This window comes from Schistocerca cancellata, chromosome 9, assembly GCF_023864275.1.
Source record: "Schistocerca cancellata isolate TAMUIC-IGC-003103 chromosome 9, iqSchCanc2.1, whole genome shotgun sequence".
Taxonomy (NCBI): Eukaryota; Metazoa; Arthropoda; class Insecta; order Orthoptera; family Acrididae; genus Schistocerca; species Schistocerca cancellata.
This window is the reverse complement of record NC_064634.1, coordinates 136,844,778-136,871,394: the sequence shown is the minus strand read 5'-3', so window position 1 is coordinate 136,871,394 and position 26,617 is coordinate 136,844,778. Positions and strand designations below refer to the sequence as shown.

The window sequence follows — 26,617 nt, the reverse complement described above, 5'->3', positions numbered from 1 at the left end:
GGGGTGCCAAGAGAAAGAAGACAGGGAGGAGGAGAGGGGAATGGAAAGAGTGGCTGACATCTGGAAGGGAGAGGTATTAGAATGTGACTGTGACTCCACCAAGCTCATTCTGGTGGCAGGACTTTTCATTACAATGTATTTGTTGAACTGTTAAAACTTCAAATAAAACTATTTAAACAATGGAAATCCAGGACGGAATGTAACAATGTTATGAAAAGGACAGTTCCTACTCACCATAGAGCGGAAATGCTGAGTCGCAGATAAGCACAACAAACAGACTGTCACAAAATAAGCTTTCAGCCAACAAGGCCTTTGTCAAAAATAGGTGACTCACACACACACACACACACACACACACACACACACACACACACACACACACACACACACACACAAAGAAAAGAAAAACAGCCTCTGGCAGCTGAAGCCACACTATGACGAAGAGGAGGAGGAGGAGGAGGAGGAGGAGGAGGAGGAGGAGGAGCAGCAGCAGCATCAGTGCACAACTCTCTCATTATGCACTGCTGCTGCTACTGTTCAGTGTGGCTTCAGCTGCCAGAGGCTATAGTCATGTGTGCGAGTTGAGTTCACGTGAGTGTGTCCATCATCTATTTTTGACAAAGACCTTGTTGGCTGAAAGCTTATTTTGTGAAAGTCTTTTTTTTTTTTTGTTGTGCCTACCTGTGACTCAGTGTCTCCCCTATATGGTGACTAGCAACTTTCCTTGTCATAATAAAAATAGTTACAATATTATGAGAAACACTCCTCTATATGGAGAGTAGCAATCTATCCTTTTTGTAATACTGTTATTATTCCATCATGGATATTCTATTGTTTGATAAAAATACTACCTGTTATAGATGCTAGATGTTAAGAGAGACTCAAGCCGGGGAAAAGGGATATCATTCAATACTAATCACTTGCTGTGAGGAAAAAATTGGCAAGAGCTTCAGGAGGAGGAAGAGCAGGAGGAACCCAGAAAAAAAAATGCTGTGGATACTACATTACAGCATATGACCATTGTCACATGTCAACATTAGCAACAAGTAAAACTCCTGGAAAATTTCTTCATTCAGAATGACAGATGACTATATTTTTTGAATGTCAGGCAAATGCATTATTGGGAAACAGCTTGAACAACTGCTGGTGTGTGACCATGGGAAATAAATGACAAAAATCTGATGCTGGCCAAATAGCATGTGCTGGATTGCTGTTCAAATCGCCCACCAATATTTTATAAAGTTTTAGATTTCAAATACTTATTTTAATGACTATTGCTGTTAGAATTTGCTGTAAAAGTAATTTATAAGTGGATTTTCAGTCATCTCAGACTTTCTTTTTATGTTATAGATTTGAGTGGTCTGTTATTCTTGAGTGTGCTTATGTCGTTCATTGAAGTCTCAATGATGTGTATATATTTCACAGCGTGCTGTTGCAGCTGTAGTGGTTATAAGGTCAATTACTGACGAAGATGTTTGTGCACTGTATTTGGTTATTAAGTTTAGTTGTCTTCAACTGCTCATCCAAATATTAACAGTTTGTTTACATTTCGCGGCATGCGGTTGCAGCTGTAGTGGTTCTTAAGTACTGACCAAGATGTTCGTGCACTGTTATTCGGTTATTGAATTTAGTAGTTTTCAATGGTGTCCCATGCTGCTTCTGGTGAAATAACAGTATAATAGCCTTTTGCTCACTGTGTTTTATAAAGTTGTTTGTGCATCGTAGTCATTTATTAAATTTGATACGGAAGTTTTCAGCTGACATTTATTAATGTTTCTAGTGAAATATTTCAGTAAAAACTTTAATTCACTGAGTTTAGTTTCATACAGTGTTCCAGTTGACACTTGAATTTTTGGTTTTAGATTAAAAATTGTATGAAGTTTTGTGGTGCTGGTATTAACTGTGGTTTAGTAGTATTAACGGAACTGCAGTGAAACCTCTATTTTACATTTTCTTGCGGTCCACATTTAAAAAACGCAGAATTGAGGGAAGTGCAGAACTGAACTGAGGAAGTGCAGAATTGAGGAAAATGTTGAAAAACCCCCAAGATATAAGCAAAAACACACAATTGGCATATATGACAAAAAATCGCAATCCTCTCCAATACTTTATATAAAATCTGTTGAAGTGAAGGAAATTAAATGTATAATATGATGTCCACACAATAATTTGTGGTAATGTATTTCATCTATTGTTAAAAAGTCACAAATGTGTAACAGCAAGTAAAAACTCATCAAAAAACTGAAATTGGTATCTGGGTACAAGGTAATTGTGCTGTTTTCAGGCATGCTATGACTACAAATTGTACATTTAAAACACGCGTTTTTGGAAGATCATCCTTTGTGCTCACACAGAAAAAAGCAAAAATTGATGAACATGTTGAATTAAACCAAAAGCAGCAGCTAAGGGGTTAAAGCATAAGCATAAATGCAGGCATCTGCTTAATGACATACTCTGTCAGAATTGCTGTTATTGTTTAATCCTTTTCTTATGAGCAGCACTTCATATGCTCACCACTGTTAAAGTGTTATTTTACACATGATGAGAGAAACAGATGTGAAAAAAATGAGTTTACTTCTCCAACTGACGTCAGAAGCTTATTAGAAGTTGTCTCAGTGAATTTCTGTATACTGTGTAAAATGTAAATCTGAAAGAAAGCTCAGGTGCTACAGTTTTGCTTCAAGCCCTTTATCACTTCTGCCAATCTTTACCATCTACAGTGTCCGGTGCAAAGTAAATACATGAGTAGTGCGTGCAGTTGTTGCAACTCTATCATGCCAGATTTGAACACTAAAGTCTTTAAAATGTGCTATCTCAAAACCCTTGTTATATTTCCACGTGACACCTCTGTCACAGCACATCATCTGCACAAAAAGTTTATTTTCAGCATTTCTCAAAATGTTTTCACCCCTACCTGCACTTCTCTCGCTGAAGGCCCACTCCCCTTCTCCACACATCCAGTAGGTGATGATGATGTTTGGTTTGTGGGGCGCTCAACTGCGTGGTTATCAGCGCCCGTACAATTACCCAATCTTTGCTCAGTCCAATTTCGCCACTTTCCTGGATGATGATGAAAATGATGAGGACAACACAAACACCCAGTCATCTCGAGGCAGGTGAAAATCCCTGACCCCGCCGGGAATCGAACCCGGGACCCCGTGCTCGGGAAGCGAGAACGCTACCGCGAGACCACGAGCGGCGGACACACACATCCAGTAGGTGAGCTCGGTTACATGTGCTAGTGTGGTGTTAGTGGCTGCATTGAGTATTGGGTGACTTTTTAAGTCGCCAATCAATAAGAGTTCACTGGCCAGCCAGAAATGGGTGACATTTCCTTGATTATGACTGAGCATATTCTTCAAGACCCATTGTTTGAATTTAACAGGCTAATGACTGATATTGCCACTATATACAGTACATCGGAAATACAAGCAAAAAGATGAGACTGAGTTACAAGTGGCACAAGAAAAAGTGGTGGCTGGGTCACTTCATCATATATTGGCTCAGTACGGAACATTTCATGTCGGCTGTCTTGTTTTTCCATTACTGCTGCAACCTAGCAGTAGTTTTATCATAACTGCATGGTGAAGCTAAATGTTGCAAGATGTGCTGGCAACAAAGATCGTGGATTACATCAGCATTTCCTCTCTCACATCTCCCCTCTCCACAATGGCCTAAAATATTCTCTTAATTCTGCCACCACCCGTGGTGTGAACCATCTGTCTTCTGAGCCGTTTCCAACTTGATCAGTCACATCAAATGTCAGTAGAAAGAAAGTGGGATGGGATGGAGTCAAGCAAGATGTTGAGTAAGAATTTAGAATCAAGTTAAACATTACTAGGAAGAAACGTAAAATCAGGACGTTTTTAGCATTGACCTTATGGGTTTTTCACAGGGGCTACAAAAATATGGTGTAGAATCGTGAAAAATGTAAAATCGGAGAATTTAAAATCAAAGTTCCACTGTAGTTGATTTCTTAGTAGACGGGAAATTCAAGATCACTATTGTTAGTTCTTTAAATCCTTCTACTGTAGTAACTAGGTAATGTATATGTTTGGTGTTTTTTCAGTAATTCGCACTTTACCATGAGTGAGAAGTGTGGGCTTTGTCGTAGATTTGTGAGTGGTGGGTTATGGTGTGAGATTTGTTCAAAATATTTTCATTGGGGGGGGGGGGGGGGGGGGGAGCGTGTAGTGGGGAAGCCATTGGGCATTCTAGCAAGATCCTCTCCTGGAAATACAGAATTTGTAGCAGAAATAAATTAATAGACTAGCAGGAGCATAAGATCTGTGCCCTTCAGGTGCAGTTGCAAAACACAAGGGAGGAACTAAATAGGATGAGGAGGGATAAGAGTGCTGGGGAATGGGAATTGTCAGTTGGTAAGAAGAGAGCTAGCTGCAGGAGATATTCAGACAGTTGTACTTTGTATATTAGCAACAGATTTGACCAATCACTTTCTGAACATAGATGGTGAATTAAGTAGGAACTTAGTTTCTAACAGTGAATCATGTAACTCCCTTGGCAAATGCCTTTCCAAGACTGATATCTGAAATACTCTTCTGTGATACTGACAAGGGGGAGAGTGAGTCATAATTAAAGCATTGAAGACTAAAGACTCATGGATACGATGGAGTATCTAGCAGAATACTTAAGTCCTGTGCTGCACATGTTAGCCAGTTCGTAATTTTTCCTTTATGAATGGTCAGTTTCCTGGATGATTAAAGTACTCAGAAGTAAAGCCATTTTATAAAAAGGGAGAAAGGGATAATATACACAATTTTAGACCTATTTCCATGCCATCAGTGTTTGCGAAAGTCATTAGAAAGGCTGTGTATGTAAGCATAACTGATCATTTCATTTCTCAAAATTTGCTGTCAAATGAACAGTTTGGTTTTAGAAGTCGTTTAACAACTGAAAATGCTGCTCTCTCCTCACTCTGTAAGGTACTGGATGGATTAAACAAAAGATTTCGAACACTAGGCTTTTTTTTTATTACCTATGGTGTTTGATTGTGTTGATCACAAAATATTGCTATAGAAGTTGGACCATTATTGAATATGGGGAGTAGCTCTCAAATGGTTCACCTCTTGCATTAAGAACAAGCAGCAAAAGGTCATTTCACACAGTATTGAGAATGATGGTGATGTGGGGTCCGTGTGAGGCATGATTAAATTGGGGTGAGGGGGTGCCCAGGGATCAGTGCTGGGGCCACTCGTGTTCCTTATTTGCATAAATGATATGTCTTCTAGTATTACAGGTGATCCTAAAATATTTCTACCTGTTAATGACATTATATTTAAAAAGATATTTAAAAATATATTTAAAATATTTTTAAATATATTTTTCCCACGTGGAATGTTTCCCTCTATTATATTCATATTGCTAATGACATTAGCTTGATAGTAAAGATTGCTGCATACAATGTTCGCACTGTTTCAAATAGTGCAGTTTAAGGCATAAGTTCATAGCATGTAGAAAATAAACTACCACTAAATCACAATAAGACTCAATTTTTACAGTTTCTAACAAACAATTCAACAATCTCAGATATTTTAATGACACAGAACAGAAATGTGATTAGTGAGACTGGACAATTCCAATTTATAGGTGTTCAGATACACAGTAAACTGTTGTGGAAAGATCATGTTCAAGGTCTATAGGAGCGGAACGTTCGGGCAATAAGTGGTGCAAATTTGTGAACCTCTTGTTGACCCCTGTTCATTAGTTGCAGTATTCTGACACTAGCCTCTCAATATAAATATTCTTTACTGTCATTTCTTATTAACAATGTCATCTTACTCCCAATAATTAGCAGCTTTCACTCAGTCAATATGACACGCAAATTCAATCTGCATTTGGATCACACTTCCTTGGCTCTCATGCAGGAAGACATGCAGTATTCTGCTGCATCCATTTTCAATAACCCACCATGACAATTCAAAAATCTAACCAGTGATCCATACGCTTTCAAATCTAAACTGAAGAGTTTCCTCACGTGTCACTCCTATTCTGTCGAGGAGTTCCTCGAAAAATTAAGCTGATTCCTGTGTTGCATTGTTGATTGCATTTAAATAAAGTTATAGCTTGATGTATTTTTAGGATTAATAAAGATTTTCTTAATCTGTTATTACTTTTCTATGGCAATTTCATGTACAGATACATTCCATGGCCATGGAGATTTGTTCCTCAATTTGGTCCTACAGAATTAGACACATAAAATAAAAATAAATAAATAAGTAAGTAAATAAATTACATACAATTTACCACACACTGGTGATGCTCATTACCTTGATATTTTTCTTCATTCTCCTTATCACATAAGGGCAGTGAGCTGATCTTTGGCATAATTTTGTGATTATCTTTATTCAAAAGAAGGGGTGTGGATATGTGTTATAAACAGCCAATGGACACTTAACATCTACTTTTATACTCTGCAAAATATTACGGTTTATGGTGGAGAGTACATAGTGTCACGTATATCTCTTCCTTTCAACTAACTTGATACTGAGCGTTAAGAATAACTGCCAGCACATATCCAACTGAGCCTAAATTTTCTAATTTTGATAACTATAGAAGATATTTGGAAAAAGGAAGTAATATATTTCATGACCCGTCTAGATCTACTCCCCAAATTTTAAGAGTAAACCTCTCTGTGATACATAATGTCTTTCTAGCAGCATACACAACAGCAGTCTGCCCACTATTTCTGTGACTAAATGAATATGTGATAAAGTGCACGTGAGACAGACTCAAGCTGACAAGCAATAGTCAAGAACTGGCCACAAGAGTTCTGCGAGCAAACTTTGTGGATGAAGCACTCTGCCCAAGTATTATTCTAATGAGCAACATGAAAAGAGTTGCAACACCTCAGTATTTCAAAAGAGATGTGGAGACCAGCTACTTGCTCTAAATATTCACAATCACGAAATTGTATACTAAAAAAAAATTTTGCTATCCTAAAACTACAATATCAATGACACACAACTGGAATCACAACTACTGGAAATAACTGGATGCAACAATTTGTGAGGATATGGTATTAAATGATCATATTGGCTCAGCAGGAATTAAAGCAGGTGGCAAACTTTGATTCATTGGTAGGAGTCCGAGAATATGAAGTAAGTCTACAAGAGAGAATGCTAGTACACGATTTGTGAGACTTATCCTAGAATATTGCTCAAGTGTGTGGGACAACACCCAATAGGACTAACAGGGGGGTAACGAACATACCAAGGGGCCGGTTCAAGAACATTCTTCCACACAAGCAACCTTTCATTTGGTACCCCCTTTTCCCTCATACATGTTCAACTGTGTCAGTTTTTGCTACTAACTATGATGTGCAATTTATACATACTTCACACTTGGGTTCTCCTGGTGCCCTCTCACATGGTACCCCATGCGGCCACTACTAATTATGATACATCCAGTAATAATATCTTAAGTTTTGGCCTGCCTAGCACCCCTCTCAATCTGGCACTCCAAGGGGCAGCTTTTGTCGCTTGGCCCTTAAAGCAGCCCTGAACATATTCGAAGGAGGTCAGCTCAAATAGTGGCAGATTTGACCCACTGCAAAGAGTTATGGAAACATTAAAAAACTGAACTGACAAGCCTACTTACATTTCAAAAACCAGTATAAATTGATGAATCCAGGAATGTACTGCAGCCTCCTAAATATAGCTTCCACAGAGACCATTAGGTCATCATTAAATTACCAGAATGAATTTTCACTTTACAGCAGAGTGTGCAGTGTTTCAACACCTCCCAGAGGTGACAAGATCCCCTGATTCTCACATGCAATGGGTTTAGTGACCCATACAGCCGTGCCTCATAACTTACCCTCACAGCTTTACTTCCGTCAATACTTCTGTCTTACCTTTCAAACTTGGATATACAGGAATATTCGATATAGGTTGTTGTTGGCTTTGACTGCTTAGATGGGAAATATGCGACAAATGCCACGATTAAGACAAATGTAACATGGTGTTATTGGCAATTTTTTCAAACGGGCTACCCTACACATCAGTCTGTCACCACAATCAAGTTTTTTTTAGTATTACATTCGATGGCTTTGCCAACTTGTAACCAAACTATCACCTTCAAACTTAACCTAGACCTCAGGCAAAGCTACAAGTTGATCTGTCACTACAACCAGTTTTCTTCCTTGCTTCATACTCGTTGGCTACACAAGCTACCAACACAACTGTAAATAAACGCACAAAAAAGTGATGTGACAACATCCATTAGCATTATGTCACTGATGAAAGCATAGACACGTATCTAACATTCCTCTTGACCCCTAAATCTCAGACGCTCTCCTGCATACTTAGTTCATCTAGCACTCCCAGTACGAAGGATACTGAAGAGCAATGGTTTACCCACGGCCTAAGGTACTGTTTCTAGAATCAACCTTGAAAGGCAAGGTTCCAGAGATCAGTTCTCAGTCCAGCAAATAGTTTTAACCTAGTAAGAAGTTTCAAGATTAGACTGATTACAGCACACACAGACAAGTCAGCAGCTATTCCTCACACACTCCAGACACAAATGGAATGGGACAGAATTCTAACATGTAGGGCAATAGGAAGTACTTTATGGACAGTGTCAGCATATGGAGAGACGTATTAGTGATCATGATGATATAGCCACAACAGTTACCATAGCTAACAAATGCATGAAGAAATTTAGGAGAATATTTATACTGGAAAGAGCATATAACCAGGTGTTAGCATTCTACTTTGTCAATGAATGGATGTCATTCAGTTAGAATATGATGGAAACTGAGAAATTATCGGTAAAGTTTCAACAGATAATACACTGTGCAGTGGAAAAGTATGTGCCAAGTAAGTGGATTAGAGATAGGAAAGACCCACTATGGTTTTCTGAGGAAACATAGATTGTTGCTCCTGGTTCAAAAAAGAATGCAGAAATGTCAACAGGCAAAAAGCAATGGAAATCATCCATCTACAAAAATATCAATGTGTGAAGTACACGAGAACTACCACAATCATGCCTGTATGAAAGATCTTGCCTAGAACCTGAGTAAATTCTCGTCCTAAGTAAAATTATTAAGCTGGCCAAGAGAATCTATCCAGTCATTTGTGAACTAGTATGGTGTGGTAATAGGAGACAGCTCAATAAAAGCTCAAGTTTCAACAATATAGGAAAAGATAGAGCACTATTAAAAGACACTTACACATAAGCTTTCAGACACAGTCTCCATCGGAAAAAGAGAAAAACACACCATTCATTCACACAACAACTCTGGCCAGGGTCATCTGTGCACTAGGTGTGCTTACTTGTGTGAATGAATGCTCTCTCTCTCTCTCTCTCTCTCTCTCTCTCTCTCTCTCTGTGTGTGTGTGTGTGTGTGTGTGTGTGTGTGTGTGTGTGTGTGTGTGTGTGTGTGTGTGTGTGTGTGTGTTTTTCCAATGAATGCAGTACCCAAAAGCTTATGTTTTAAGTGTCTTTTAATTGGGCCTGTCTGCTACTTAGCATGTCATCTTTATGTTCCGCAGAAAATTCCTACCTGGAGTTTCCACTGTTTGAAAAGCTGCAGTATTAAATTTTTAATATTTAAATAGTTGTTCGTACAGGATCATAGAAACGTACAATCATTTGACCACTGTGAAGAATCCTGTATGGACGACATTGTAAGAGATATCCTCAGCATCAAGAAGCAACAGATGATGATGGATGGATGATGATGATGATAAATAATATTAATAAAGATGGGGCAGGGGAGGGAGTGGTCGCCAGGTCCAGATGGAATCCTACATCAGTTTTATAGTTTGTATTCTATAGCACTAGCCCTTTACTTATCTTGCATTTATAATGCTAATCGCTTGCCCAGTGCCAAGACCCAAGCGACTCAAAAGAAATGCAGATAACTCTTCTATATAAGAAGGATAAAAGAACAGACCTGCAAAATTACAGATCCATATCCCTAACATCATAAAGAAGGGCAACAATCTGATTCCATACTCCTACATTTCCATAAAGCGGTGCCCCACTGCAGACCTGATGAAGGGCCAAGCAGAAGGAATAAGTTCCCTAATATTTGAGTAGCTCGAAGAACTCTCTAAGTAGCAGAACTCATCATTTTGTTCTCAAATGAGAGTTCATCAGAAACAAGGGTATCACCACGAGTGCTCCAGGGAATTGTGACAGGATTGCTCATTCCCTGTTTACATGAATAATCTGATGGATAGACTGAGAAGAACTTGGTGACTATTTGTTGTTGATGACATAGTGTAACAAAGTTGTTGAGTCGCCAGAACAGTAAAGGATGACATACATAGAATTTTTATTTGATGTGATAAACAGCAGCCTGCTAAAAATGTAAGTTAATGCAAATGAACAGAAAAAACAATCATGTAATATTCAAATACAATATTAGTGGGTGCTGCTAGACAGTTGCAGTGTTTAATAGCTAGGTGTAAAGTTGCAAAGTGACATGAAATGGAACACACACATAAGGTTGATAGTAGGGAAGACTTCTGTTTACTGGGATAATTCTTGAAAAGCTTAGCTCATCTGTAAAGGAGACCACAGAGTATCTTAGTGCAACCAGTTCTGGAGTACTGCTGAAGTGTTTGGGAGCCCTACTAGGTCACATTACAGGAATACAGAGAACTAATTCAGAGGCATTCTGCAAACTCTGTTACTTGTAAGAAACAGCATTTGCCGCTGACAGCAGAATGACTTTACTTCTGCCAAAATACATTTCGCTTAAGGGCGATACAGATAGCCGTACCGTAGGTGCAACCACAACAGAGGGGTATCTGTTGAGAGGCCAGACAAACGTGTGGTTCCTGAAGAGGGGCAGCAGCCCTTTCAGTAGTTGCAAGGGCAACAGTATGGATGATTGACTGATCTGGCCTTGTAGCAATAACCAAAACGGCCTTGCTGTGCTGGTACTGCGAACGGCTGAAAGCAAGGGGAAACTACGGCCGTAATTTTTCCCAAGGGCATGCAGCTTTACTGTATGATTAAATGAAGATGGTGTCCTCTTGGGTAAAATATTTCGGAGGTAAAATAGTCCCCCATTCGGATCTCCGGGCGGGGACTACTCAAGAGGATGTCGTTATCAGGAGAAAGAAAACTGGCGTTCTACGGATCGGAGCGTAGAATGTCAGAACCCTTAATCGGACAGGTAGGGTAGAGAATTTAAAAAGGGAAATGGATAGGTTAAAGTCAGATATAGTGGGAATTAGTGAAGTTAGATGGCAGCAGGAACAAGACTTCTGGTCAAGTGCCTACAGGGTTATAAACACAAAATCAAATAGGGGTAATGCAGGAGTAGGTTTAATAATGAATAGGAAAATAGGAATGCGGGTAAGCTACTACAAACAGCATAGTGAACGCATTATTATGGCCAAGATAGATACGAAGCCCACACCTACTACAGCAGTACAAGTTTATATGTCACCTAGCTCTGCAGATGACGAAGAAATTGAAGAAATGTATGATGAAATAAACGAAATTATTCAGATAGTGAAGGGTGACGAAAATTTAATAGTCATGGGTGACTGGAATTCGGTAGTAGGAAAAGGGAGAGAAGGAAACGTAGTAGGTGAATATGGACTGGGACTAAGAAACGATAGAGGAAGCCGCATGGTAGAATTTTGCACAGAGCACAACTTAATCATAACTAACACTTGGTTTAAGAATCTTGAAAGAAGGTTGTATACATGGAAGAACCCTGGAGATACTAAAAGGTATCAGATTATATAATGGTACAACAGAGATTTAGGAACCAGGTTTTAAATTGTAAGACATTTCCAGGGGCAGATGTGGACTCTGACCACAATCTATTGGTTATGACCTGTAGATTAAAACTGAAGAAATTGCAAAAAGGTGGGAATTTAAGGAGATGGGACCTGGATAAACTGAAAGAACCCGAGGTTGTACAGAGTTTCAGGGAGAGCATAAGGGAACAATTGACAGGAATGGGGGAAAGAAATACAGTAGAAGAAGAATGGGTAGCTTTGAGGGATGAAGTAGTGAAGGCAGCAGAGGATCAAGTAGGTAAAAAGACGAGAGCTAGTAGAAATCCTTGGGTAACAGAAGAAATATGGAATTTAATTGATGAAAGGAGAAAATATAAAAATGCAGCAAATGAAGCAGGCAAAAAGGTATACAAACGTCTCAAAAATGAGATCGACAGGAAGTGCAAAATGGCTAAGCAGGGATGGCTAGAGGACAAATGTAAGGATGTAGAGGCTTATCTCACTAGGGGTAAGATAGATACTGCCTACAGGAAAATTAAAGAGACCTTTGGAGATAAGAGAACCACTTGTATGAACATCAAGAGCTCAGATGGAAACCCAATTCTAAGCAAAGAAGGGAAAGCAGAAAGGTCGAAGGAGTATATAGAGGGTCTATACATGGGCGATGTACTTGAGGACAATATTATGGAAATGGAAGAGGATGTAGATGAAGATGAAATGGGTGATACAATACTGCGTGAAGAGTTTGACAGAGCACTGAAAGACCTGAGTCGAAATAAGGCCCCCGGAGTAGACAACATTCCATTGGAACTACTGATGGCCTTGGGAGAGCCAGTCCTGACAAAACTCTACCATCTGGTGAGCAAGATGTATGAAACAGGCGAAATACCCTCAGACTTCAAGAAGAATATAATAATTCCAATCCCAAAGAAAGCAGGTGTTGACAGATGTGAAAATTACCGAACAATCAGTTTAATAAGCCACAGCTGCAAAATACTAACACGAATTCTTTACAGACGAATGGAAAAACTAGTAGAAGCCGACCTCGGGGAAGATCAGTTTGGATTCCATAGAAATACTGGAACACGTGAGGCAATACTGACCTTACGACTTATCTTAGAAGGAAGATTAAGGAAAGGCAAACCTATGTTTCTAGCATTTGTAGACTTAGAGAAAGCTTTTGACAATGTTGACTGGAATACTCTCTTTCAAATTCTAAAGGTGGCAGGGGTAAAATACAGGGAGAGAAAGGCTATTTACAATTTGTACAGAAACCAGATGGCAGTTATAAGAGTCGAGGACAATGAAAGGGAAGCAGTGGTTGGGAAGGGAATAAGACAGGGTTGTAGCCTCTCCCCAATGTTATTCAATCTGTATATTGAGCAAGCAGTAAAGGAAACAAAAGAAAAATTCGGAGTAGGTATTAAAATCCATGGAGAAGAAATAAAAACTTTGAGGTTCGCTGATGACATTGTAATTCTGTCAGACAGCAAAGGACTTGGAAGAGCAGTTGAAGGGAATGGACAGTGTCTTGAAAGGAGGATATAAGATGAACATCAACAAAAGCAAAACGAGGATAATGGAATGTAGTTGAATTAAGCCGGGTGATGCTGAGGGAATTAGATTAGGAAATGAGACACTTCAAGTAGTAAAGGAGTTGTGCTATTTGGGAAGCAAAATAACTGATGATGGTCGAAGTAGAGAGGATATAAAATGTAGACTGGCAATGGAAAGGAAAGCGTTTCTGAAGAAGAGAAATTTGTTAACATCAAGTATAGATTTAAGTGTCAGGAAGTCATTTCTGAAAGTATTTGTATGGAGTGTAGCCATGTATGGAAGTGAAACATGGACGATAAATAGTTTGGACAAGAAGAAAATAGAAGCTTTCGAAATGTGGTGTTACAGAAGAATGCTGAAGATTAGATCGGTAGATCACATAACTAATGAGGAAGTATTGAATAGGATTGGGGAGAAGAGAAGTTTGTGGTACAACTTGACCAGAAGAAGGGATCGTTTGGTAGGAAACGTTCTGGGGCATCAAGGGATCACCAAATTAGTATTGGAAGGCAGTGTGGAGGGTAAAAATCGTAGAGGGAGACCAAGAGATGAATACACTAAGCAGATTCAGAAGGATGTAGGTTACAGTAGGTACTGGGAGATGAAGAAGCTTGCACAGGATAGAGTAGCATGGAGAACTGCATCAAACCAGTGTCAGGACTGAAGACCACAACAACAACAACAACAACAACAACAACAACAACAACAACGGCAGTGATGACAAGGTAAAAGAAAGTAAGGAGGCATACAGATAGTCTTTTTTCCCCCCCTCTCAATTTTCGACTGGAACAGGGAAGGAACTGACTAGTAGTGATACAGGGTACCCTCCGCCATACAATGTAAGGTGACATGACGGGTATGTGTGCACTTCACAGTCATTTGCAGAGTGTAGATATAAATGTAAACTCTTAACTTTGTTACCCCACTTCATTCACATAGCACTTTGAACCATTCTAAATTAATACCTCTACATAGTTGAGCCAGACTCCAATAAAAGTAACACTAACAGGACTATGACAAGTCCAAAGTTACTTTCACTTCTCACTATACCCGACCACTGAGAATGGTACATTAAATTCCACCCCCAAAGAAGTCTTTAATCCAACTGTTAAATGGTGTATTATTTTGTGTTTCCAAGACGAAAGAGAGAGGCTTTGTACAAGTCAAGAAACATTGTATCAAGTTGGACTGTTATCTAGAGCATTTTTTGTGTTGTGAGTAAAAGCTTTTTTTCATATGATTGATGTTTGCACAAAGTTTGGGAATTCTTACATCATAGTTGTTTAGTGTCCAAGGAAGGTGTCGTACATGAATGTCACGCATGCTCCACAATTTTACAACAATACGTGAAGTAGCAACAGAGATCTGTATTCTTTGCCTCTGTCAGAATTTAAAAAAAAGGTCGATTTGCATTCTTCTTCTATTCCTTGGTAGGCTATTTTGAACCAGAAATATACAACAGACTGCTGCTAGGAGGACAGTTTGCGTGCATAATTAATAATCTGGTACTCCCTCTAAGACCTTCTCTCAACTGAGAAATGTCAGCTGCCTTTTTATTCCACTATAACTCATTGCCATATCTGTATGTCTGTTGATCAAAAGGAGGAACTGCAGTACAATCATCTTCAATTTAACAGTTTCAGAAAACACAGTTCTCTATTTTGGCCTCCACTTCATCATCTTAGATTTCAGTTTCAGTATCAAAGGAGCACACGGACAACACTGATGGTCTCAAAATTCCCAGGAAAATTCAAACTACTTGTTGCAAATTATTTTGCTTTCAACTTCAATGTTTACTCATTTCAAAACTGTGCTTGCACCCATTTATTCTGTTTTTGCAAGTAATCGAACTGTTTGATTATGTGCTGTGTATTTTGACATTCTCCAAGTAATTTTATAACTCTACGAACAACAAGCAGTGCCATAAAGTCAGTTACAGTATATTGTGATGATAAAGGAGACATTCAGTTATCCAAGAATCTGTTGACAAACTCTTGATCCAAGCAAATAGACAAAGCATTATTTTGTATGTCAGATGTTATTAATGTTGAACCTCTGCCTTCTTGTTTTCTGAAGAAATGTTAACCGATGCTTTCACAAAACCACTTAGCAGTGCCAGACATGAAACATATGTAAGAAACTGTGGCCTTGTGAAACAAGTGGGTTGTACATTTAGACTTCATACTGTGTGCCAATGCCAGTTTAAGGGTGCATGTCGAGGTGGTGTGTGGTTTTTTTTTTTTATTTTTTTTTATTTATTTTTTTATTTATTGATTTTGTGTTCTTGAGCACGTAGTTATTATGCATCTAGTGATTAATTCATGAAGTGTTGTCACAGACAGCTTTCACATTTATATTTAAAAAATGGTCAACAGGCCAGATCAATCATCCAGACTGTTACCCTGTTAACTACTGAAAAGGTTTCTCCTCTTCAAGCACTGTTTGTTCGACTGGCTTCCCTATTACTTCTCCAATGTTTAGAGCCCATTCGAGAACATCTTATCACATAAGCAACTCATGTCAGTTTTCACTCTTCACTGTGGTGAACAACACACACAAATCTTGCAATTGGGCACCCTTCTCAGCTTGGCACCCCAAACAGCCACTGTTAATTGTCATACAACGTGTATAAAAATCTTACAGTCATGGCATCTCTGTTGCCTCTCTTAGTTTGTTGTCCCAAGTGGCAGCTTGTGACGCTTGGGCTGTAAGCCAGCAATGCCTTGTGCTACAGAAGGCTGTACTGTTACAGCACGCAAGCCATCCCACTGTGGCAAGATCCACACTTCGTGATGGAACTTCTGGATTACATACCACATTTCCAGAAAATGTTCATTCACTTTCTTATACGTTGCAAGATGAGAAACTATACTATCAAACTTTATTATAAACCCCACAAGTTGGTATCTAGACACAACCAGAAACAATATTTCTTGGCTTTTTATGAAGAAGAATCATCATATTTACTACCTTCCAGAACTGATGCAACAGTTAACATGTCTGCAATAAAATTTTCAGTCATACACGTTTCCACACAAGGCTGCCCAGGAAAATACAGATACTACCACGAAGACAGCTATGGCAGCTAACACCAAATACCATATGGTAGTTACAGTAAAAAAATACAAAGTAGCACTTTTGTTATCATCATGCATGCGTCAAAATATGTTTATAAATAACTAAATGTTTTTCTTTCGCAGCACCAGCAGCTTACGGAAGGGATTGTTTCCACTTCCTACAACTAATGTCGAAAAAATTAAACCGATACCCTGTAGCATTCTCTTTTTTGCTTACAATATTCTTTTATCAAAGGTGGTATGTTAACGAACAGAGCGAAGACGTACCTTGCTCCTACAAACTCGTCACATTCGGGCATACGAACCCATCTGTGCACGGTCTCGAAAGGGCCAAAGTCAAGAGTGAGGGCTTCAGCTGCTTCCGGATAAGAATGGTCAATATTCACAGGTTGCGCTACAGCCATGTCCTGGGAAAACATGTGCTCTATAAGATTACTTACAATTTCCTGAAGCATATCTCTACGCCACAAATGAAACAATCCATCTAGGTGGGAAACACTGGCATGTCTAGGACTGCCCAGTACTCACCTTCCCGCTTCAGTAAAATCATATCAATGGCTGTCTAGTAAACAGAAAGGTATTTTAATGATTTTTCGTGATACATATGCGAGCTAGGACTGGCTGCCACACAATAACTTTTACATCCTTAATTAAAGTTGTTTGCGTACGCTATGATAGTGTCCATCTCCCAGGACAATAGCGTATGTACACTATCTTTAGCCCTATCAAATAGCTATATGACAATTATTCATAATCATTTCTTCGTTCGCTCAGTCATTCATTCAGTCTTCCTTCTTCTCGACGTAGACAACAACGCTCCTGTTGTCCTGTCAAAGCTCAAACAGGCGAACACGGAACTTTATATTAATATCACTGGCGTTTGAACTATAATCTCTGAATATCGACATTCATATTATCACTAAATTCATTAGTGGTTTCTACGAAAATTGTTAAGTCTCATACACAAATCTTAATTAAATTGTCTTAGCTCCCTTTGCTTATTAATCAGCGGTACTTGCTTTTACAGTTTATTTCATTGTGGCTCGCGTATTTAGTGGTTTTATTGGCCAAGTCAGGTGTGCGCCTGAGGCCAGGATAATTACATCCAATGTATAGTGTTCATGCAGACCACGGAGGCGGATCCCTGGGATGTGGAGAGAAGTACAATAGCGGTATGTACATTTCATTCGATTGCAGTAAAATGAAATTACTTCACTTTATGATTATAGTATTAACACGCTACCATTAATTGTAACCCAATAGGGGAAAAGTGCCTAAGATTACATACTATTTGCATTTTTTGCTTTTTCTTCTATGTTTTATTCCTTAATTTTATTGCGCGTATGCTTGTCAAGGCTGGACGTTGTATGCGCTCATAAACGATTCGAAATCACACTAAACTCTTAAAAAAATTAAAAAAAGAAACTATGCCAATGTCAGTTTATATTTACTATGTGGGTAAAACAACCCAATTCATATCTTTCAGAAAAAAATGATACACTATGCAAAAATCTTGAACCCTGTCACGTGTTTCTATGGTTCACAAAGACCCCACACAACATTCTTAATCCTTGCTTGGACATCATTACGTTCACTGCGAGCCCAAATCTTACATCTACTACACTTAATCCATATTTCCCTTGCCTTGAACGCTAGAATATATCACGGCAGTATAAAAAAACACAGTCAACCTCATCTGCACCGTGATTTGAGTTCTAGGCTTCTCCACTGCTGAACTATAACCTTTTTCTGTCCTTGTCTAGGTGACCAGTATTCCTCAGCTACTTTTTTATGATGCACTTTCTCATCTAGAAGCTTGATGATGGGATGGCGTTCAGAAGACCAGAAGAACCTTGAATTGTTTTATGCTTCTTGAAGAGTATGATCCTCCTGAAGGAACTAGAAACATTTCATCAACAGATGTCTTCTGTCATTTAGGACTATCTCTTTTAGGACTCTGAAACCTAGTTGTGGGAGCAGATTCCTCTGCAGGTGGTGAAATACCTTGTAAAACATGTGAACATCCAGGAAAACATCCTCTTCACACTCATTCTAGTTGCTGGCGAATTTTGTTCAGTCTCTACAGGTTCGCATCTGTTGGTAGTCTAAGCCAGCCAGAGCAAACGGATGTTCCTCAATAGCATCTGTGATTAATGGCCAAAGGGCCAACTTAGCCGATCCATTCTTAGCATTAGCCTTACCGTAGCTTTACTGTATGCATTGTTATTGGTATTTATTGAGCATCCGTTTTATCATATACAATGATATAGGCGTTGTCATGTAACATTATAATAGTTTATAATTATACAGTAAATTAATAACATAGACCTACGGTGGTAAAACATATGTAAATATATATCTCGTGCAGCGTATTGTAGAGAATAACAAAACAAACAATAATGAATTCTTTATAGTGCATACTATTTTCATACATTTGTTTTTCAGATATGACTTATCGTTATCATTGACCACTATAGTAGAGAATAACAGAGCAAACAATAATTAATTAATTATAGTGTGTACAGGCAGACTATTTCATACATTTGTTCAAATATGAATTATCATTATCATTTACCACTATGTCGCTATGTTCTGAAAATCCTTGTACTTTGTAACACTGTAAATCATTCTCTTAATAACATTTTTAAGCTCATTTTTTAAAATGTAAAACTTTTCTATGTTTTTTATGCTTAAGGGAAGAGCACTAAAAAGGATTTTGCGGTGATATATTGCAAGTTTGTGATATTGGGCCGTTTTGTGTGTTTCTCTGTGGAAATCATTCCTGTGTCTTGTTGGGTAGCCATGGCACTCACTATTTAAAGAAGAAAATTGGGGATGAGATTTGAAAAAGCAGATACTTTCGTAGATATATAAAGATGGAAGCGACATTATTTGAAATTCTTTGAAAATTTCCCTGTAGGGCTCTCTTCGTGCAGCCCCTTTCATTATTCTTGATGCTCGTTTTTGAATAATGAATGACCAGTTTGCCAGGCTTGAATTACCCCAAATAAGACTCCATACCGCAATAGACAATGCAGAAGAGCATAATAACCACATATTACTGTTTTTTCACTGCAGCATTTTCTCAGCATTCTGAGTATATAGCAGCATTTACTTAGCTTTTTATTGAGCATTTCAATATGTTTATCCCACTTTAGATGCTCGTCTAACCAGATACCTAAAAATTTTGTGTTTGAAGTTTGTAAAATCTTCTGTTCACCAAGTTTCAAAACCATGTTGGGTATTACTTTATTCGATACATGGCTCAAATTCATCCATACTGTTTTTTTTCTCACTTACAAATAAAAACTTATCTCTAAACCATTTTCCTGCTTCTTCTTTTGTTATTTCTACTTTGTGTTGTAAGTCAGTCTCATTTTGAGCTTTAATAAAAAGACTTGTATCATCCACATACAATACAGCATTAGCTAGTGTTAAAAAGTTTGGTAGGTCATTTATGAAAATAAAGAACAAGAGGGGTCCCAACACAGAACCCTGTGACACTCCATTGCTAACTTTCTTATATTCTGAAAAGTAAGAGGTTCCTTCATGAACTATTTCTACTTTCTGGTATCTGTCAGACAGGTATGATTTAAACCAGCTGTGAACAGGACCACGTACACCAAAGCAGTATAGTTTCTCAAGCAATAATTCATTATCAATAACATCAAATGCCTTTGATAAATCTAAAAGCACCCCACAGTTTACTTCGTTATGATCTATAGAGATCAGGTGAAGTTTTAGGAAATTATACACAACTGTTTCAGTTGACCTATTTTTTCTGAAGCCATTTTGCTCACTGACTAATATTCTACATGTGTTCAGGAAAGCAGAGAGTCTTTGATGCATTATTCTTTTGCTTCTTTTGAGAAGCAAGATATCAAGGATATGGGTCTGAAGTTTTTTACATCATGAGGATCACCATTTTTGTATAATGGTTTTATTATTGTCAGCTTTAGTTCTTTGGGGAAAGTGCCAGTGCTGAAAGAGGCATTAATTATATCTACAAGGGGACGAGCAATATTTATGTTGTGTTTAAAACTTTATCTGGAAAGCCATCAGTGCCACAAGACAATTGATTTTTTAGTTTGTCGATTGCATTCTGTACTTCTTGCACACTTACAGGGTATAAGAACACAGTTCTAGGATTTGTGGAGATGTTATGTATAATCTTTGTCTTTGGATTTTTATGAGGCTTTGTACAATTCTTGCATAATGAAGGTTGAATATATTGGCAGTATGTAAAGGATCACTTATAGTTTTGTCCTCACTTTTAATAACAAAGCTGCTGTCTCTTACTTTACTGCTGCTTACAGTTGTATTTTTCACAGTCCAAACTGGTTTCATTTTCTTGTTACCCTTCCTTCTACTGATGTATGAGTCATTATGTAACTTTATTGCTGCATTAATGACTTTGCTGTACAATTTTCTGTAACAGGTGACATACTGTTTCAGAGCTGGATTTAGCCTGGCTGATTTACTTACCATTCTAAGTCGCTCTCCAGATTTCTGTATTCCCTGTGTTACCCAAGTATTAGGCTTCCTTTTTGTTTTAATTTTCTTGAGAGGGAATGAAATTTCATAGTTATGTTTATAACAAGTTAAAATGTCTCAAATTTCATATCCACAGCGTCGAGTTTGTCTAAATCCCAGTCTGAGTTTTTTAATAAATAATTAAAAACCCTAATATTGTCCTCATTGATACATCTTCTGTAGGTATATTTCTCACGCATTCTAGAATTTGTGCCCAGTACATTATTTATATAGAGTTTTATTGCTTTGTGGTTCAAGAACCCTGTGTCAGTTACTTCAATAACATGATCTAGCTTTTGCAAGTCAGTTTCAGAGTGTTTTCCATATCTAATGCATTCATGGACAGATGGTGCTAAATTTTGTGAATATAACAAATTGTTTAGTTTTGATACTTTTTGACAGTTCATTTTATAGTTGACATTGAAATCACCAAGTACAATAGTGCTCTCTCTAAAAGTCTTAATTCACTAAAAAGTCTTTCAACACTGTCTAAAAACGTCATAAAGTTCCCTGATGGGGAACGATATATGCACACAATCATTATTTTGGGTTCTATAAGTTTGCACATACTGTATTCGAACTCTTTTTCAATGTGTTTTCTCTTACTGAGTTTAATTTATTTACATTCAATTCCTTGCTTCACATTTATACATGTTCCTCCCCCTTTAAAATTCTCTCTACAAGAGCTACTGATTATTTCGAATCCTGTTATTCTGGCTGTACAAGCTTGGTTTCCTTTTAGCCAGTGCTCACTTATACATAAAACTGAAATATCCTTTAATTGATCCATCAAAAGCACATCTAGTTCAGCAGTCTTACTAATTAGACCCTGGACATTTTGATATAATATAGCTAATGATATGTTGTTTTTCGAATCCTTCACACTGCTCACCTCGTTGTTTGGTTGCTGCCTGTCTTGAATAAAAAATCCTTCAGATGGCCCTGTGGAGACACTCTTCTTCTGCTCAAGGGGCCGGTGGTTTCTAAAGCTTCTGGAGGTGTAGTAGATACTGTCGTTGCTGATACTGCTGGTATAGCCTGTTCCGTTTCTGATGACAATTTTTGTATTGCAGAAGATACTGTGGACTGGTCTATCAGAGGCAGAACAGCAAAAGGTTCACTGTTCATGCATCTGTTTAATGAGTGAAGTAAGTTTTGAATTTTCCGTCCTAGTAGTGTTTTTCCCTTGCTATTAAGATTTAGACCGTGCTGTTTGAAATATTCTCTCTCCAGGGAATCTATAGACAAGAAATGTGAATTCTGGAATGCTTTGCAGATCTTCCCAAACTGTCGATTGGCCTTAGTGATCTCTTTATTCACGATAGAAACATTCATAAGGTCGTTCCTATGTGGAATTCCAACAACAATAATTGCTGGTATTCTTCTTGCTGTGCTCAAAGTTTTTCAAATTTTTAATGGCTTTGGATAACTCGTTCATGTACAGATCATTAGCGCCCGCAATTATGACTGCGTATTGACTCAAACTGGAGAATTTTTCATCATTTATGTTTCGTGTGATTTCCGCCATAGATGCCCTTGGTTTTACAATGGAAAAAGCGTTTCCACAATAATCATCGCGTAAGATTTCAGTAAGGCAACGTCCATGGCTATCAGAGTGTATGTTGTTGTTGTTGTGCTCTTCAGTCCTGAGACTGGTTTGATGCAGCTCTCCATGCTACTCTATCCTGTGCAAGCTTCTTCATCTCCCAGTACCTACTGCAACCTACATCCTTCTGAATGTTCTTAGTGTATTCATCTCTTGGTCTCCCTCTACGATTTTTACCCTCCATGCTGCCCTCCAGTACTAAATTGGTGATCCGTTGATGCCTCAGAACATGTCCTACCAAACGATCCCTTCTTCTAGTCAAGTTGAGCCACAAACTTCTCTTCTCCCCAATCCTATTCAATACCTCCTCATTAGTTATATGATCTACCCATCTAATATTCAGCATTCTTCTGTAGCACCACATTTCGAAAGCTTCTATTCTCTTCTTGTCCAAGCTATTTATTGTCCATGTTTCACTTCCATACAAATACTTTCAGAAGTGACTTCCTGACACTTAAACCTATACTCGATGTTAACAAATTTATCTTCTTCAGAAACGCTTTCCTTGCCATTGCCAGTCTACATTTGATATCCTCTCTACTTCGACCATCATCAGTTATTTTGCTCCACAAATAGCAAAACTCCTTTACTACTTTAAGTGTCTCATTTCCTAATCTAATTCCCTCAGCATCACCCTACTTAATTCGACTACATTCTATTATCCTCGTTTTGCTTTTGTTGATGTTCATCTTATACCCTCCTTTCATGACACTGTCCATTCTGTTCAACTGCTCTTCCAAGTCCTTTGCTGTCTCTGACATAATTACAATGTCATCGGCGAATCTCAAAGTTTTTATTTCTTCTCCATGAATTTTAATACCTACTCCGAATTTTTCTTTTGTTTCCTTTACTGCTTGCGCAATATACAGATTGAATAACATTGGGGAGAGGCTACAACCCTGTCTCACTCCCTTCCCAACCACTGCTTCCCTTTCATGCCCCTCGACTCTTATAACTGCCATCTGGTTTCTGTACAAATTGTAAATAGCCTTTCTCTCCCTGTATGTTACCACTGCCACCTTTAGAATTTGAAAGAGAGTATTCCAGTCAACATTGTCAAAAGCTTTCTCTAAGTCTACAAATGCTAGAAACGTAGGTTTGCCTTTCGGTAATCTAGCTTCTAAGATAGGTCGCAGGGTCAGTATTGCCTCACGTGTTCCAACATTTCTACGGAATCAAAACTGATCTTCCTCGAGGTCAGCTTCTACCAGTTTTTCGATTCGTCTGTAGAGAATACGCATAAGTATTTTGCATGCATGACTTATTCGACTGATTGGTAGGTAATTTTCACATCTGTCAACACCTGCTTTCTTTGGGATCGGAATTATTATATTCTTCTTGAAGTCTGAGGGTATTTCGCCTGTCTGATACATCTTGCTCACCAGATGGTAGTGTTTTGTCAGGACTGGCTCTCCCAAGGCCGTCAGTAGTTCTAATGGAATGTTGTCTACTCCTGGGGCCTTGTTTCGACTAAGGCCTTTCAGTGCTCTGTCAAACTCTTCATGCTACCCATTCTTCTTCTACTGTATTTCTTTCCCCCATTCCCGTCAATTGCTCCCTTATGCTCTCCCTGAAACTCTGTAAAACCTCTGGTTCTTTCAGTTTTTCCAGGTCCCATCTCCTTAAATTGCCACCTTTTTGCAGTTTCTTCAGTTTTAATCTACAGTTCATAACCAATAGATTGTGACCAGAGTCCACATCTGCCCCTGGATATGTCTTACAATTTAAAACCTGGTTCCTAAATCTATGTCTCATCATTATGTAATCTATCTGAAACCTGTCAGTATCTCCAGGGTTCTTCCATGTATACAACCTTCTTTCATGATTCTTAAACCAAGTGTTAGTTATGATTAAGTTGTGATCTGTGCAAAATTCTACCAGGCGGCTTCCTCTGTCATTTCTTAGCCCCAATCCATATTCACCTACTAAGTTTCCTTCTCTCCCTTTTCCTACTACCGAATTCCAGTCACCCATGACTATTAAATTTTCGTCACCCCTCACTATCTGAATAATTTCTTTTATTTCATCATACATTTCTTCAATTTCTTCGTCATCTGCAGAGCTAGTTGGCATATAAACTTGTACTACTGTAGTAGGCGTGGGCTTCGTGTCTATCTTGGCCACGATAATGCATTCACTATGCTGTTTGTAGTAGCTTACCCACACTCCTATTTTCCTATTCATTATTAAACCGACTCCTTCATTACCCCTATTTGATTTTGTATTTATAACCCTGTAGTCACCTGACCAGAATTCTTGTTCCTGCTGCCACCTAACTTCACTAATTCCCACTATATCTGACTTTAACCTATCCATTTCCCTTTTTAAATTCTCTAACCTACCTATCCGATTAAGGGATCTGACATTCCACACTCTGATCCGTAGAACGCCAGTTTTCTTTCTCCTGATAACGACATCCTCTTGAGTAGTCCCCGCCCGGAGATCCGAATGGGGGACTATTTTACCTCTGGAATATTTTAGCCAAGAGGACACCATCATCATTTAATCATACAGTAAAGCTGCATGCCCTCGGGAAAAGTTACGGCCGTAGTTTCCCCTTGCTTGCAGCCATTTGCAGTACCAGCACAGCAAGGCTGTTTTGAATTATGTTACAAGGCCAGATCAGTCAATCATCCAGACTGTCGCCCCTGCAACTACTGAAAAGGCTGGTGCCCCTCTTCAGGAACCACACGTTTGTCTGGCCTCTCAACAGATACCCCTCCATTGTGGTTGCACCTACGGTATGGCTATCTGTATCGCTGAGGCACGCTAGCCTCCCCACCAGCGGCAAGTTCCATGGTTTTTTTGGGGGGGGGGGGAGGAACATCAGAGTGTATAGTCACATTATATCTGGGAGTTTGCGAAGTTATTTGAACCTGTTTATGTACACAGTTCACAGTACTTTTAGGTGTTACTGTCTTCGTCACACTCTGTGTACTTAACATTGTGGTCACTTGCGCATGTATGTTTGTACTGCTTTCAGTATGTTTCAGTCTTCCATGCACTTATTTCTGTTTCACGTGCACTGAGGTGACTGTTTACTACTGTATGGAACGTGTTTTCACACGGTTTATGATGCATAACGTAGAGTTGTTGGTGTCATTTGCATTAACATATTCACAGTTGTTAGCGTCTCTCATATTGTCGTAATTACTATGAAGGGTTTTCATCATATTTTTTAATATATCTGAATACCATTCACACATTTCCATATCACGTTGCAGAGAAGTCCAAATACTTTCATTTTGTCCCTCGGTAAACATTTTGCCTGCCGCCTGACGACAGTTGCACGACAACACACCACACTCGCAAATAGAGTTATTAAAGGTAGTAACGCCGAAACATTCTGTGTGGTACCAGTTTTGGAATGTAGAACAAATTCTGCTCCCTTTACGAACAATTCCGCTGCACAACATGCACTTTACAGACGCACAGAATTTACTTCTATACAAGACGCCATCTTAAAAAAAAAGCCCATTTACTTGGTGCTGTGTGACTATCTGCCCTAGGTGTTTTCAGAAACTTTGAAACTTCTTGATTATACAGATCTTCATGGACCCATAAAGGAAATGTCTAATGGTTAAAGTTGGTGAGTACAGTGAGGGGATAAGCAGAATAGGAAAACTCCATCTGCCTTGCTGTGGTTCAGTACGTCAACATGTTTGTGACTCTTGTGGTCATGAGCAATGAGCAACCATTTATTGTCTTGACTTGCCTTAACGAAACTAATAAAATGATGCAGTCACTTGCGAACAATTACTCCAGTCATCCATCCACTTTCTTGCAGTACACCTGGAGATCCCATATGTGCCCCATCAGTTAATTGGCTCTGAGCACTATGGGATTTAACATCTGTGGTCATCAGTCCCCTAGAACTTAGAACTACCTAAACCTAACTAACCTAAGGACATCACACACATCCATGCCCAAGGCACGATTCGAACCTGCGACCCCAGCGGTCACGCAGTTCCAGACTGAAGCGCCTAGAACCGCACGGCCACAAGGGCCGGCTATCAGTTAATTCCCCTTTACAGTTTTTCCACAGCCATTGTAAGATGCAACCACCTTTCAGCACTTGTAAGTGTACCGACTTGTTTTTCCGAGTCATTGTAAATACA

General features: G+C 38.7%; 1 protein-coding gene across 2 annotated transcripts in view; it reads right to left on the bottom strand.

Moving 5' to 3' along the window:
- LOC126101556 (leucine-zipper-like transcriptional regulator 1) overlaps positions 1 to 17,210 on the bottom strand; it is a 137,210-nt gene extending 120,000 nt beyond the window's left edge. For both annotated transcript variants that reach the window (XM_049912193.1, XM_049912194.1), the window contains exons 1-2: positions 16,889 to 17,210; positions 16,628 to 16,767 (exon numbers count right to left, since the gene is read on the bottom strand). In XM_049912193.1, coding sequence (XP_049768150.1) covers positions 16,628 to 16,764 — 137 coding nt within the window. In that variant the 5' untranslated portion in view covers positions 16,765 to 16,767; positions 16,889 to 17,210. The remainder of the gene's footprint in view (positions 1 to 16,627; positions 16,768 to 16,888) is intronic.
- Between the last annotated feature and the right edge of the window lie 9,407 nt (positions 17,211 to 26,617).